Raw genomic sequence first — 14,078 nt, 5'->3', positions numbered from 1 at the left:
TCCCCACCTAGAGGGCCACTGATGTCTGTTGCGATCAATACCATGTGTCTCCCTTCCTCATGTGAGCCGAGCTGTACATCACTTCCATAGCGCATTAACGTCACGTGGCCCCTATGTCGGGTGTCTGCTTACCCTGTAGATACAGTACATCGTCATGAGCTGGACTGGCCAAATGTTCATGTGCAGTTTTGCAGGAAAGTTACACCCCTAAGCTGTGTTTACAGTAGGTCAACATGTTGACAAGTCGTCACTGCAACAGTGCACAAGCATTGCTGTTTTACATGACTCAAAACGGAGTCCCCATTGCCTTGTGTTTTCCACTTCCCCGACCCTTCCTTCACCTTAGGACGACTTCTTCACCCAACTCTCCCAGCATGATTGAATGGGCCGTCTGATGGAGCAACGTGTGCGTGCGTGTGTGTGTGTGTGTGTGTGTGTGGAGAATCTCTGTCCATAATGCTGTGATTGGTGTCTTCTGTAGAGATCACCATGGACAGTAACAGTGAGGGGAGTGAGGGGAACATCTCACCTGTCAAGGAGGATGTTTACTATGGCAGTGTAGCTCGGCGAAGGATATGGCCAACTTTGTCCTCAGAGGATCAATATGGTATGTGGAGCAGATTCTCACCAAGAGTTCAGTTAGTTCATTTACCCAACTAACTTAGGATAACTGAATGAACGGACAGGGAAACATCGGCCACTTCACTTTCCACCTGCACTCTTTCAATCCCAAGAAACCCAAACCTTGCAACTCCTCCTAATCACCATTCAGTTTCATACAATGCCTTTTTTTTAAACATACACTAGATTTGTATTGCACCACAATTCAGTGAGACTGAAGTTTACTTGGAGAATGGATGCCAAGACAGAGTCGTCACGTAGCAGTGTACCATGTTAGTTTCTTTTGGTAATTCATGTGTGGGTTGAACTGTAAAAGGCAGCTATCAAGACACAGAATGCAAGATATTCGATGTCTGTGTCGATTGTCAGTCATCCAGGTCATGGTAATCCACAAAGGTTGAATCATGGCAACTGGACTGTTCTTGTTTGTTGAAGCCGTTTTAACTTCAATCCAAAAGCTTCTTCAGTCCTCAATTTGAGGTGTGGAGCCGCTCTACTTAATTATGGCTCTATTTATTGGCTAGCCACGTATGGGACCACCACATTCCGCCTCTTGTTTCTGTCTTCAGGCTTGGGTGTAGTGGCTCGTCTTCTCTTAGCGGATTTGACAAAGGCACAGTTTGTTTACTCACAGGTTAGTAAGAGCATCCCTGATGTGAGACCGGAGGGGTGTTTTCTCTGCTGTGTCCTTGGAGGTTCTAATAACCTCTACCTTGAGATCCAGTGGGTGACGGGAGTTGAAGAGAAGGTACTGATCTGTCTGCGTAGGTTGTCTGTAGACCTGAGGTCTGTCCACACCTAAAAGGCCAAAAACGGCAACGTGTCCTCTTCGATATCTTCCCATGTCTTCTTTCTGTCCACAGAGTTGATGTGTTCGGTACAAAAATCTACTTTGATTTGTCATCAACATGCCTGAACCAGTGGCAGGGCTTTAGTTCCTCTGAAGTAGTCCAGTGCTTTTCTTCCCACTTCTCCCATGTACATATTGGCCATATTTTAAACAAACATTCCAGTGCCTTGATACAGCCTTTGCCTTTTAGGATATTTCAAGTGTTTTCTGTGTCTGGAATGGTTGTCTGCTGCCCTTTTTGCTTCCAGTTTTTTTTCACACATGGCACACAAGCATGATATTACCAACATTGGATGTAGGAATGCTCTCCTCATTATGTCCAAATCAAGGAAGGCATGCTTTGGACTTGCCATTTGTGAGATAAGGCAGTGAAACAGCAATGAGCATCCGTGCTTTGCTTCTTGTTTTGTCCTCATATCAGCACCTCAATCAACTTTCCCTTCATCCAAAAGCTGAGTAACATGTTTTTCTGCATCCTGTGATGTCACGCACACAGCTGAGCATGTGCGAGGAAAGAGTCAAGCTTGCAGCGTGAAATGCATTCGAATCATTTGTTATCCTCAAATTCAGATTTAATTGAATAAAAATCATTTTAATGGCATTCGGCTCGTGCATGTCATATCCTCCCTTGTCGGGTCTAACAAACAGACATCATGGCCACTGCAGCCCGTGTGGCTGTTTACGGCCGGTAGTAGCAGCAGAGGCCTTCTCTCTGTTTCAGACAGTTATGGCGGACGCAGGCACGGGCGGGGGCGCCATGCGATGGATTACTTTGAGGAATCCGAACCGGACGAGCTGACACGTGTCTTTGTGGCCCTATTTGACTACGACCCGCTTTCCATGTCTCCTAACCCTGACGCTGCTGACGAGGAGCTTCCTTTCAAGGAGGGCCAGGTCATCAAGGTAAGGGCTTGGCCTGAAGATATTACCAAGATCTCACACTTTGTCTATCTATGCCTGCCCTCTGAGTGTTTCACTGACAAATGTCAAACATCTGTCAGGCCCAAAAGTGTATAGGAAGTTTTCTGCCGAAGTCTAACCTGTCCTTCCTGTTCCTACATGTAACCAATGGTGTACAACTTGTATTTACATCCATAAAGGTGTCTTTTGATTTCATATAATGACATCTTTTGAAGTTGTAAAGGTCTCACATCCCACGTGGACACAAGTTTCTGGAGTCTTGTAAAGATGTTCTAACTGGTGAACTGGCAATAATCATAACATCCGTTACCTATATTTACATCTATCTTTTCCCTTTAGGTGTTTGGAAATAAAGACACAGATGGCTTCTACAGGGCAGAAATCCGAGACCGAGTGGGTTTGATTCCTTGTAACATGGTCTCTGAAATCCAAACAGAGGATGGAAACATGATGGGCCAGCTACTCAAACAGGGCTTTCTCCCACTCAACACTCCTGTGGACAAGCTAGGTGAGGAAACATTGTACAGAGGCACCATGATGTTGTTTCTTGTTTGATTCTCTGCTGCTGACCCTTTTCCTTTATTTTTCCTCAACTTTTCCCATTCTGTATGTTCTTCTTTCCTGTGAAGTAAATTGTGATCGTTTCAAAGATGGACGGACAATAAATCGCAGGTCCAGAAAGTCCAAGCGAGGTCTGTGTCTTGTCTGCTGCTTCCTGCTTAATCTTTTAATTTTAGACTATTGTCTTCCTTTTAAAGATGCCTGAAGCTTAGCTGAAGTTGTTGACATCAGGTTATACATCTTGTATATAGAATAAATACACAGTGGTACCTCTACTTACGAACGTCTCTTCATACGAAATTTTCAAGTTACGAAACTCCTCAACAGGAAAATATTGCCTCTTGTTACGAAAGAAATTTCAGGATACGAAAGGTAAAAATACAGTATGGGCTGCTACTCGCAGCTCCAGAGTTTCCTGAATGCAACATGCTCATAGCTGCTCTGCCATTGGCTATTACCTAGCATCTTCTTGGCATCCCATTGGCTAAGAGGGACCTCTACCATATGTGTCTATGTGTGTCGATAGACAGGTAGATAGATATATACGTCATAGATATGTCTATGCAGTGTCCTCGTCATTCGCCCCTCGGGCCATGAGGTGTTCCAATAGTTTTATGTGAATTAGAAACGAGGAAAAGAAAAAAAAGAAGAAAATCGGTCCATACAAACAAAGCAAGAGATAATAGAAAAGTATGAAAAAGGGATGCGTTTGGTTGATCTCGCCTAAGACTATGAACGTAATGTATCGACAGTCACCTCGTTATTAAATCAGTTGTTTACAAAACACCAGGCAAAAAACACTTCTGAGAGAGAACATGAACCAAAGAGGTCAACAATTAAAAGGTAAATGACCATCATGTTTATTCTTTACTCTGTTGTTTGTTTTTTACATTATGCACAATTCTCATTTATTGTGCAATAATGTTATTGTAACATGTATTTGTTACGTTTTGATGCATTGTTATGCTTTATAAAACATTTTGGGGGGCTTGGAACGGATTAGGGCATTTACATGGAAAACGTGTCTCTACTTAGAAACTTTTCTACTTAAGAAATTTCTTCCGGAACCAATTAATTTCGTAAGTAGAGGTACCACTGTATGCTTGAGGAAATAATTTAAAAAATATATCTGTGACAGTGCAGTGAAGATAGTTTTCACATTTTTATCGCAGGCAGGAGATAATGATTCAAATCTGTTGAAACATCTGTATGCATGACCTCCAATTGGTTTGCACACTTTCGATGGACACATTACTCCATTTTTTTGTTCTTAAGCCATTCCAGTATTTGATACACATCCTGCAATATTACTACTCCTACCACTAGTACAACTAATGATAATAATAATAATAATAATAATAATAACAAGCTTGAAAGTCATACCATCACAAATGATAGCATTATTGACTTATTTACAGATATTGAGATCCTGTAGTGTGGTCAAATTTACAGAGATGGGCATCGCCTATTTCCCGTCTGCCTATTTAATCAACCCACGTGGTCCCAGTCGGTTCGAGTCAGCCAGCCAAACGACGTTGAAAACGCACGTAACCTGTACCACGTCACCCGTAGGTGCCGCACTCCTGAAACGCTGCCGCGTAAGGAAAAAATAAAAAATAAAACAGTGGAACTGTTTTTTTTTTCACTGATTACCACGCTGTGCGTGTGTGTCTGTTGTTTTTGTTTGATGTTTTTTCTTTGTTTGGCAGCGCGTCTGCTCGAGCGGCGCCTGCTTGTGACGAAAAGATTACCTTCTCTACGCCAATTGGCTGTCGCCGACGAGGACCGGTACCACGTGGTTGATTAAATATGCAGGACGGAACGCGGTGGCAGTTAGGCGATGCCCACCGCTGCAAATTTACATCCCACTAAAAATGTCTGTCTCACACCACTCCTTTTTTTGAATGACTTGTTCACAGAGAGGAACAGACGCAGTGGCCGTCAGCATCCAATGTCAACCCGCAGAATGGTAGCGCTGTACGACTACGACCCAAGAGAGAGTTCCCCAAACATTGACATTGAGGTACTGTCCTCCTACACAGTAGCCACCATCTTGGAATTAAAAAATAAATAAATGAATAAAAGCATGGAATGAACCCTTCAAACACCCCAACAAATAAATTCAGGGAAAAAAATTATTTGACTAAAGTACATGACCTAGAGTATTCTGCTGCACAGAGCGTTCTTCTCGTGAGTAATGCTCCATTTGCACTATTTAAATTGCATTTTTAGTGCACCATTTGAAATGTCACGGTAATTTTGACGCGGCGACCTGGAGAACCCCTTGGAATTTTGGCTCGTACGAGCTAATTGGTAGATGTTATGTGAAAATGACAGCAATTCAGAAAACTGGTTCGCCGAGGAGCAGACAAAACCAAAGGAGCTATGTTGAGGAATAATCAAGTTCTCCTGTTTTACTCTAATTTGAAGGTGTTTTGGACCAGATTTTCAATAGTCAATATCACGCAAAAATGTTGCCTCCAAAAGGCATTCCTTCAACCAAGGATGTTATAGATATGGAAAATTAATGAAATAACTAGCACTAAAATTGGAGGAAAAAACATTTTGGTCAACGAAACAAAAATGAAAATGCTTATAAAAAACAAAAACTAACGGGCACTACGTCTTTCATTTATAAAACTAACCAAACTTAAATTATACCAAAAATGTCCTTCATTGTCATCTTCGTCAGTCAAGTAATATCACACATGACCTTTCAGGGTTCATTTTAAATGTACTTGTTTCAGTAGCTCAGTATTGCTGTACAGCTGTTTGAAAATATTGTTTAATTGATACTCAGCGTCACTTTATACATATACATATATAATATATATATATATATATATATATATATATATATATATATATATATATATACAGTGCTCAGTATATTTGAGTACAACCCATTCAATAGCTCAATGAACATAAGAACAATTTCTAAAATTTGTACAAACTATTTTTTTACAAAATGTGTTTAACTACATGTGTGTGTGTGTCTGTATATATATATATATATATATATATATATATATATATATATATATAAAATCTGTCTGACAAGCTGGGATGTAAACACATACAAAAAATATATATATATATATATGGCAAACGTTAGATGACCTTTTACAGTCTTTTGGCACCTTCTTTTCATTAGAAATAAACATTTGGCCGGAGTATGAAGAATTCAGGACTTTGGTAAAACTAATATATTTCGGGAAGACATGAGATTATGTTGTAGCATCCATTTGGGAAAGTGCTGAAAATAAACACTTTAATATTGGATTTCGACAAACAACTCCGTCGCAAGCTGTAATGTTAGTTTAACAGGCAGCAGTGTCACAGATTCGTGTCTGCTCCTGATCAAACTGCTCGATGTGCTCTGCTTAACATTGCCTACAGTTCCCTCAAAAGCGCCGCTTGGTCCCTCTGGTTTGTAGTGTCTCCACAACGGCATCAGTCTAAAGCTTGGCAATATGTATTTGTGAAATGACATACCGGTACTTGTAATCTCACAAATCAATCTGCCTTTAGAAAGGTTAGGGTAAAGTTTTTTGCAAACTGTTTTTTCCAACCCTTGGTTTTTACTTACTCTCACCTTTTTATTGCCACTCCCACCCACCGACACAGTATGAGGGCAACAGACTAGATGACGAGGTGAGTGAGTGAGGGTGAGGAGGATGCATTGCTGTCTGCTCTGTGTGTGTTTTCCTCCCTTAAGTGTTGGGGTCCAAAGGAGATGGTGGCGTTCACAGCTCTGCGTCCACGGCGGTCACTAAAACAAACCGCTCCACAATGCCCCGAGCTAGTGTCTCCCCTCCTCACTGTGGTCTTTGTGTCAACTTGTCTGCGACATGCTGTACATACACCGCATACTGTACTATGACTGTTTGGCTTGTTTGTCCGACCTAGAGGATGCCACAGAAGAGATGTGCCCGGTGTGCTGCCACCCTCTCTTCAATTGTCCCAACATATGTTTTCAGTTAGTCCAGTCCAATTGACACTGGTCTCCATTAATGTGATGCTTCACATTAATTTGGAGGACACAATTCACACACTTCCCAATCCCCCCCCTAAATAGTATTGTTTTAACCAGGTCTAGACTGACATGCATGATAGGCTTCATGTGTTCTGATTTTTCATTCTGACAGGCTGAATTGACTTTCTGTGCTGGGGATGTCATCACAGTTTTTGGGGAAATAGATGAAGATGGATTTTATTATGTAAGTAGCTGTTTTTCCATTTCCATTTCAAACATTACTGCCATTTTTAAAAATTCATAATCACCACAGCTGGGCACTTGACCCTTTTTTTGCCGGCCGCGACCCTCCACCGTTGACCTGGGTACCCTTCCTGTCGGCCCCCGCCCCGTTCCGCCCCCCCCCCCCCCCCAAAAAAAAGTGTCCGTGATTGACGCCGCCGCAGGAGAGATGCTAACGGCAGAAGCTTTTTAAGGATCATTAGCTGGCTAATTTACTATTTGAACCCGCTGTGGACACGCTTCAAAATGCGCCACTGGTACTTTACTACTTACCCAACGGCGTGTGCTTACTTCCATTGCCCTGGGGTTGGTTTTGTCATATTGTATAATTATTTGGGTCCAACAGACGTCCAGAAGTCGCATTCAACAAGTTATTTATTTTCCACACAAAATAAAAGCATACCAACAAACAACTATACACAACAGGATTGCTACGGCCTATTTCCGGAAGTAGAAGACGCCAGAAGAAGTGCATGAACTCCACCTTGATGTGGCAGCGTCATACTTGAGTGCTGCGCGCAGCTTAATATACTCCCAGACACAAGTTGTTTTGAAACCGTTAAGTTCCAAGTCGGGGGACGTTGCTTCAAAAGGACAGCGACAACAATGGATATCGTACCGGCTACAACCATAAAGGGACTAGACTCTGCATTTAATTTTATTGCCAAACTAGTTTGCTCCTCTCTCTCCACTCCGTGTGGGAAACTGTATGTCATCGCAAAATGTGACATAATGGACCGATCAGAGCAGCAACAGTTCCTGATGGGTGCGAGGGATGTGTTGCAGACCTGTCGCCAACAGCACAATGCGTCTGTCACGTGAATCAATGCGGCAGTTGTCGCTCGCGCCGACGCGGCAGTAGAAAGAAGCCTAAAAAGAAGCCTTTCACCGAGTAGGCTGAGATGAAATTTGGCCGCCTTGCGACCACGTCTAACGCGTGAGGGCCGATTAGCGAGCCGGACTAAAATCCACTTTTGGCCATGCTTAGTCAAGCCAGTTTTTAAAATTTGTCGCCCAACGTCCCCCGCCCCGAAAATGGGCCGGGGCGTCCGACCGGTCCGGCCCAGGGAAGGACTGCCCGGCTCTGATAATCACAGTAAATTCTTATAATTTCACATAAAAACACATTTAGTCTGATCAGAGCAGGAATCTAATCCAGTGTACATTCAAAAGGATTTTGTGTGTGTGTAAGTGATAGACTGTGAGTGGCTGTACTCGTGATGCAACCAGGTACAGTACGTCCCCCCACCTTGTCATTGCATAAATGTATGTTGCTTTCTGCTCTGAATGTTTGCAGTTTTACCTCATGCCAAGCCTCCCCTATAGCTCTCTGGCACCCTCCACTGGGGGAAATGCATACCTTGAAACTCCTTAAATGGAAAGCCATTAGTACAGTACATTCGTTAATTACTGGTAATATGTATCTTAAGATGCTTGTAATAGTATGCTCTTTATCATCACAAGCAAGACAATTCAGCACACTTGTAGAATGACGATGTCGCGCTGTTATAACGACTGTCTGTCTAGTTACATTTTTTTTCTCCATGGGACCCCTGACCGGATAATCCTTGAGGCACCACAACCACTGACACTTTTTTTTATGTATGGCCAGAGCTGGGCATTCCGCATATGTGATGGACCGGTCCGTCTATCCTACGACGGGTGCCCATTTTGGAGGCGATAAAAGGGCATAGTCGGAAGCCCATTTTTATCCGTCTATGTAATTATCTATTTTTTGGGGGGTGCGCGAGTGGTAGTTTGTCAAAGTTGGTAGTCTGAAACGCAAAGCCCGTTCATAATCATAGGCGGACTAGCCTATAGGCGGTTACTTTATTTTTTCCGGCCGGACAAAAAGGCAGATAGACGGACGGCAGAAGGGTACCCTGGCTGTAGGCGATAAACGGACCGCAGTTTTTTTTGTAAAATGCCCAACTCTGTGTATGGTAGGTCGCAGATATGGGCATTCCGTCCCAAGGATGGGACGGTCCCTCCGTCCCGGACAGACACCTATTTTGGGGATGGAGGATAGAGGACGAGAAGTTTTTTTGTTTTTTTTAAAGGACAGACTTTAAGGATGGAAGTGTGCTTTCTTCCGTTAATGTAATCGTTCCTAACCGGGTCAAGCACCGGCGGACATGTTGTGTTGGATTCTTTTAAAAAGAAAGACCACTGTTCACTTCTGCATTCCTCGAGAGTCGCCTTTATTAGCTGCCTGAAACAATTTATTTATTTTTACTTTTTCATGTGTGTTCCCTACAGTAACATTGTTCTCACTGGCATAGTCTGCCTTCTAAGCGGTTCAACATATGTGATACGAGAGTTGGGTGTTCCACCTCTGTGACGGACCGGTCCACCTATCCGCCTATGACGGATGCCCATTTTGTAGGCAATAAACGATAAACGGGATACTTAAAAAAAAAAAAATCGGACAAAGCATAGTCGATAGCCCATTTTTTTCCCTCTATGTAATCGTCTATTTTCATGGTACTACTAGTGAACAAAACAATACAATACAAATACAATTGTATTTATATAGTGCATTTTATTACAGCTAGAGCTGTAACAAAGCACTTTACAACATGATACAACAAAATGGAATCAATAAATTAACACGAAACACTATACACAATAGACACCGGAAAAGAGCGGAAAATTTCAGTCTCAAAAGCTGTCATTCTACTAATGCGTAGTACACAAATGAAAATAAGTGTCACCATCCTTGTACTCCTATACCTTAGGGTGAGCTCAACGGACACAACGGTCTTGTTCCTTCCAACTTTCTAGAAGAAGTGCCTGATGATGTCGAGGTTTTTCTCACAGACTCACCATCACGATACCCCCAGGACACTCCCACACGGATAAAGACCAAAAGGGTACATGCTCCTTCGCAGTACTAGGCCTGTCATTGTTTACTCTTCTGCTTCAGTTTCCTCTTCCCCCTTTCGTTTTGTCTCATTGGTCAAAGTGCAAGGACATTTTGGCTGATGGTGTAAATAGATGTGTATGATCAATGACAATAAAAACTTTTAAGACTAATACTTGGCAGAACTATTTTTATGTTTATGGCGAGAGCTCTACAGTGTGTAAAACTGTACATTTATAAATATACATATTATTTCTAAGGCATTTTAGATTCAAGTGTAAACTTTGTAATTGTTCTGTTTTGTCTCAAAAACAGCAGTTAAACACTATTTGTGTTTGAGCTGATTCTTTCTGCTAAGTATTTGCTTTACATAAGATATCCACGTAGTGTGTAGGCCAGCATGATTTAAAATATCACATGGATGAATTTTCCAACAGTTTCTTTAGAGAAAAAAAAAAAGTCACTTTTGTACATGCTTCTGAATTCTTTTTTTTGGGTGGGGGCAGGGGGTGGTTGTATTTCTTGTAATGTAGCCCCTGTTCCCATCGGAAGTATTTTTTTAATGTGATATTTTTGTGTAACAAATACAGTATGCAATGATTTCAAAAATAGGTGCAGTCTTATATTTTTTTCTCTATTCTAATTTAACATCATTGTGCAAACTATTGAAAGTCCATCACCATATATATATATTTGTTATTTCTTTTCCTCACCTGCTTGGCAAAACAGAAGAAGAGTGTTCATTTCACACCTTAAAGGCCGTGTTTCCGTCACGTAAGTGAGCAACTGAGGATACCAAGATTACGTTCCCCCTCGTCTAATGCAGATGACATGGGTACCCTTAGTTTCTGGTATGCAACATGTACACTTTATACAGTATGCCATTCCTTTCTAATGCTGCATCACTTCAGGGTGACGGTTGTTCTCGGGTTAGCCAAAACTCTCAACATGTTGTTTCTACTTGTGTGTTGCTAGGTGAAAGTAGCCATAGCCAATGCATTAGACAAGACGTGTGGTATCTTCAGTTGTTTCTCCTCCGAGTGTTGTACATGACGATGTCTGTCTCCTCAAACGACTCTCCTGCTGTAACTCGTTCTAAGCTAAAAGGCAATTTTGCACTGTCCCTGTCCCTCAGATGTCCTAACCCAATTAAAACCACATTTGGCAACTGCAATATGTTCACCTTGGAACGGCATACTCCAGAATAATGGTTAGGAAGAAAATATTAATACCTACTTCTGTGCGAAAAGCATTATCGGAAAATAATTGGAAAGATTTTTTTTTTAATACAGTCACAGACTTGGAAATTATGAATTATGAAACTGTGCTCAGATAAAGATTCTCGAAGACAGCAAGCCGTACATTAAACACAGAAGTAGAGGACGGCTGATGAACATAAAAACATTTTGGAATTCTGGAGGAAGAAAGTCACAGAATGGACTAAAGTTTCAGGACACCTTTCCATCACACCTACAGGAAGTAAAAACCAAATGACATTATGGACGTGGTCTTCCCTTTTGTAGCTTTGACACCTAGAGTACCGTCCACTCTTTTGCTAAAACTTGGTTTTACATGTAGGCAAAAGGACTAAGTTAAAAAGCATATTACACTACTCACAAAAAGTACAGAATATCCAGCTTTCGGGTGAAATTTCATGAATCAGAAAATACACAACTTTTACCGATGAAATTGTAACCTCTTTACTTTTGAATGCAAATATCCAGCTGTTCAGTGTTTATGTACTACTAGTGCATTTGCATTTAAAAGCTTAGAGGCTTCGTTGCCAATAGAGGCTATGGTGCATTTTAGGTTCATCCGGAAATTTCACCGGAAAGCAGAATTTCATGTAGTCCTACTTTGAGATAGTGTCAACCAAATTGTCTTGATAAAGTGAAGCCACAAGTGATGCAGAGGTGTCAATACTTTTGTCCATATACAGTCAAAAAGTATTCAGACCCCTTGACATTTTTCAGCTTGTCATTGCATCCATTTGCCAAAATAAAAAGTTCATTTTGTCAGCACACCATCTTGACAGAAAAAAACAGAAATGTAGAAATGTTTGCACATTTATGAAAAAAGAAAAACTGAAACCACGTTCATAAGTATTCAGCCCCTGTGCTCAGTATTGAGTAGAAGCACCCTTTTGTGCTAGTACAGCCATGAGTCTTGGGAATTATGCCACAGGTTTTTCACACCTGGAATTGGGGATCCTCTGCCATTCTTCCTTGCAGATTCTCTGTACCTGTACTGTACTGTACCTGTATGTACTGTGTGTCTTCCTAAAGTGCAACTTGACGAAGCCTTTTAGCTTATGATTACAGAAAAGGAGTCGTGACCGATCATTTCTCTGTAACCCAGTTGTATCACTAGTCTCTTTAGATGCGTGTACGTATTTAACAAGTGAATGTGTGATGTCCCTCCTGTCTCCAAAGGCAAATGTATTTGTGTAAGGAGCTGCCATTATTTGGGAAATGGCTTGTTAAATTGTGGTAGTTGATGCTTCCACTGTTTGTTCTTGACTGCGGGCAGCTTCATACAGAAACAAGACAAGCAGTGTTTGTACCCAGCAGGGACTCTTGAGTGCTTCTAGAGCGAGACTTCAGCTCACTGACGGTGTGACCGACAGCTGGCTTTTTAACACCCTCAATTGTCCCCTACGGGTCTCCCCATTAGGTTCCATGGGACAAATGGGGCCGGCCCAGAAGAGCAGGCTCTCTCACAGTGCATCCACACATCCTGTACTCCCATCAGGGGCCCAATGGACATGCACGCCTCCAGAAAGACAAAAGGACTGCACTACTAAGGGAAGAAACAGCAGCTTGGCGTTGTTAACAGTCAACTTGACCTACTATTGGCGCACAGTGGACAGGTGGCACTTATTCCCTGATAGTTTCACTGTAGCAAAACCTGTGAAGTTACTTGGGGAAAGTGGGAGTATGGCGTGCTTTTACACGGTGCAGTCAGTATGCTGTGCATTCGTCAGCAGTTTCCAAGTACCATGTTACCCACTCGGGATGTCCCTATTAAAATAAGCACACCGTCTAAGCAACTGGGTCTCTGTAGCCATTTCCGTCTCTTAGGTCAAACTTCCATATACTGTACTTGCCTTATTTTGTTTAACTTTTTGTCAAATGTGACCATGTTCATCACGTGAAAATCACTTCCGTCCTGGCTATAGTAGATGTCCTCTTTCCATGGAATCAGATACGACATTTAACCCAAGAGCCCTTTGCTGATGACTTCAAAATGCCCCCCCCCCATATATATATATATATATATATATATATATATATCTCAGTAAAAATAAGCACTTTCCGTATTTTATAACCCTTTGTAGATTGGATTGACAGTTCACCTGACAAAAGGCTACCTCTTTAGAGCCCATTCATCCTGGACCCAAACCCATTTCATTGGAAAGGTTTGATCCTGACAGTCAGATGATGATGCGGGATTTGAGTACTGTAAATCTATATATAGCCACACTCCTTATACTGTCTGTAGTGAATGTATGATCAGTTGAAAGCCAATGTATTTAGCTTCCCCCAACAACAGTGCAATGACCATCATAGCATTAAACCCTCATTCCATCACCATACATCAAAAGGGACACATGTACTCTGACAAATACTGCCAAAAGAAAGATTACACGTATGCAACACAATCTGAAAAATGTGTACACTTCTTGTTCAGAAATGTCAACCTATGGTTATGTTAGACCAATACTTTCTGTAGTCCACATTGCTTACAATCATTTTTTGTGCGACTGTTGCTCTTTTGTAAATTGTTTATAAATGTTTATACTTGATTTTCAAACTGCCTTTTTTGTACATTCACTTTATAATTATGCAGTGCAAGCGTTTCTCATGGTGTGAAGACCTTTTAGTTTGCAATGTGAGCTAGCTTTATTATACGAATAATCAGCCTATATTGATGGATTCAAACTACTGTGGGTGCATGTGCAATCTTTTCTAAATAAATTTGATATTTTGTAACATTTGCATGTC

The 14,078-nt window shown here is 41.6% G+C and overlaps 1 protein-coding gene across 2 annotated transcripts in view; it reads left to right on the top strand.

The window, feature by feature from the left end:
- The window catches only part of rimbp2b (RIMS binding protein 2b), a 102,200-nt gene extending 88,132 nt beyond the window's left edge, over positions 1–14,068 (top strand). For both annotated transcript variants that reach the window (XM_086029817.1, XM_086029816.1), the window contains 9 exons: positions 482–607; positions 2,193–2,374; positions 2,732–2,900; positions 3,022–3,084; positions 4,873–4,976; positions 6,581–6,607; positions 7,102–7,173; positions 9,950–10,084; positions 12,748–14,068. In XM_086029817.1, coding sequence (XP_085885943.1) covers positions 482–607; positions 2,193–2,374; positions 2,732–2,900; positions 3,022–3,084; positions 4,873–4,976; positions 6,581–6,607; positions 7,102–7,173; positions 9,950–10,084; positions 12,748–12,906 — 1,037 coding nt within the window. In that variant the 3' untranslated portion in view covers positions 12,907–14,068. The remainder of the gene's footprint in view (positions 1–481; positions 608–2,192; positions 2,375–2,731; positions 2,901–3,021; positions 3,085–4,872; positions 4,977–6,580; positions 6,608–7,101; positions 7,174–9,949; positions 10,085–12,747) is intronic.
- Positions 14,069–14,078: the final 10 nt, after the last annotated feature.

The sequence above is a fragment of the Filicampus tigris genome, chromosome 5, assembly GCF_054856515.1.
Source record: "Filicampus tigris isolate MCC_2025a chromosome 5, RoL_Ftig_1.0, whole genome shotgun sequence".
In the NCBI taxonomy this organism is placed as follows: domain Eukaryota; kingdom Metazoa; phylum Chordata; class Actinopteri; order Syngnathiformes; family Syngnathidae; genus Filicampus; species Filicampus tigris.
The sequence above is the reverse complement of the archived record's forward strand: the minus strand, read 5'-3'. Positions and strand labels throughout refer to the sequence as shown.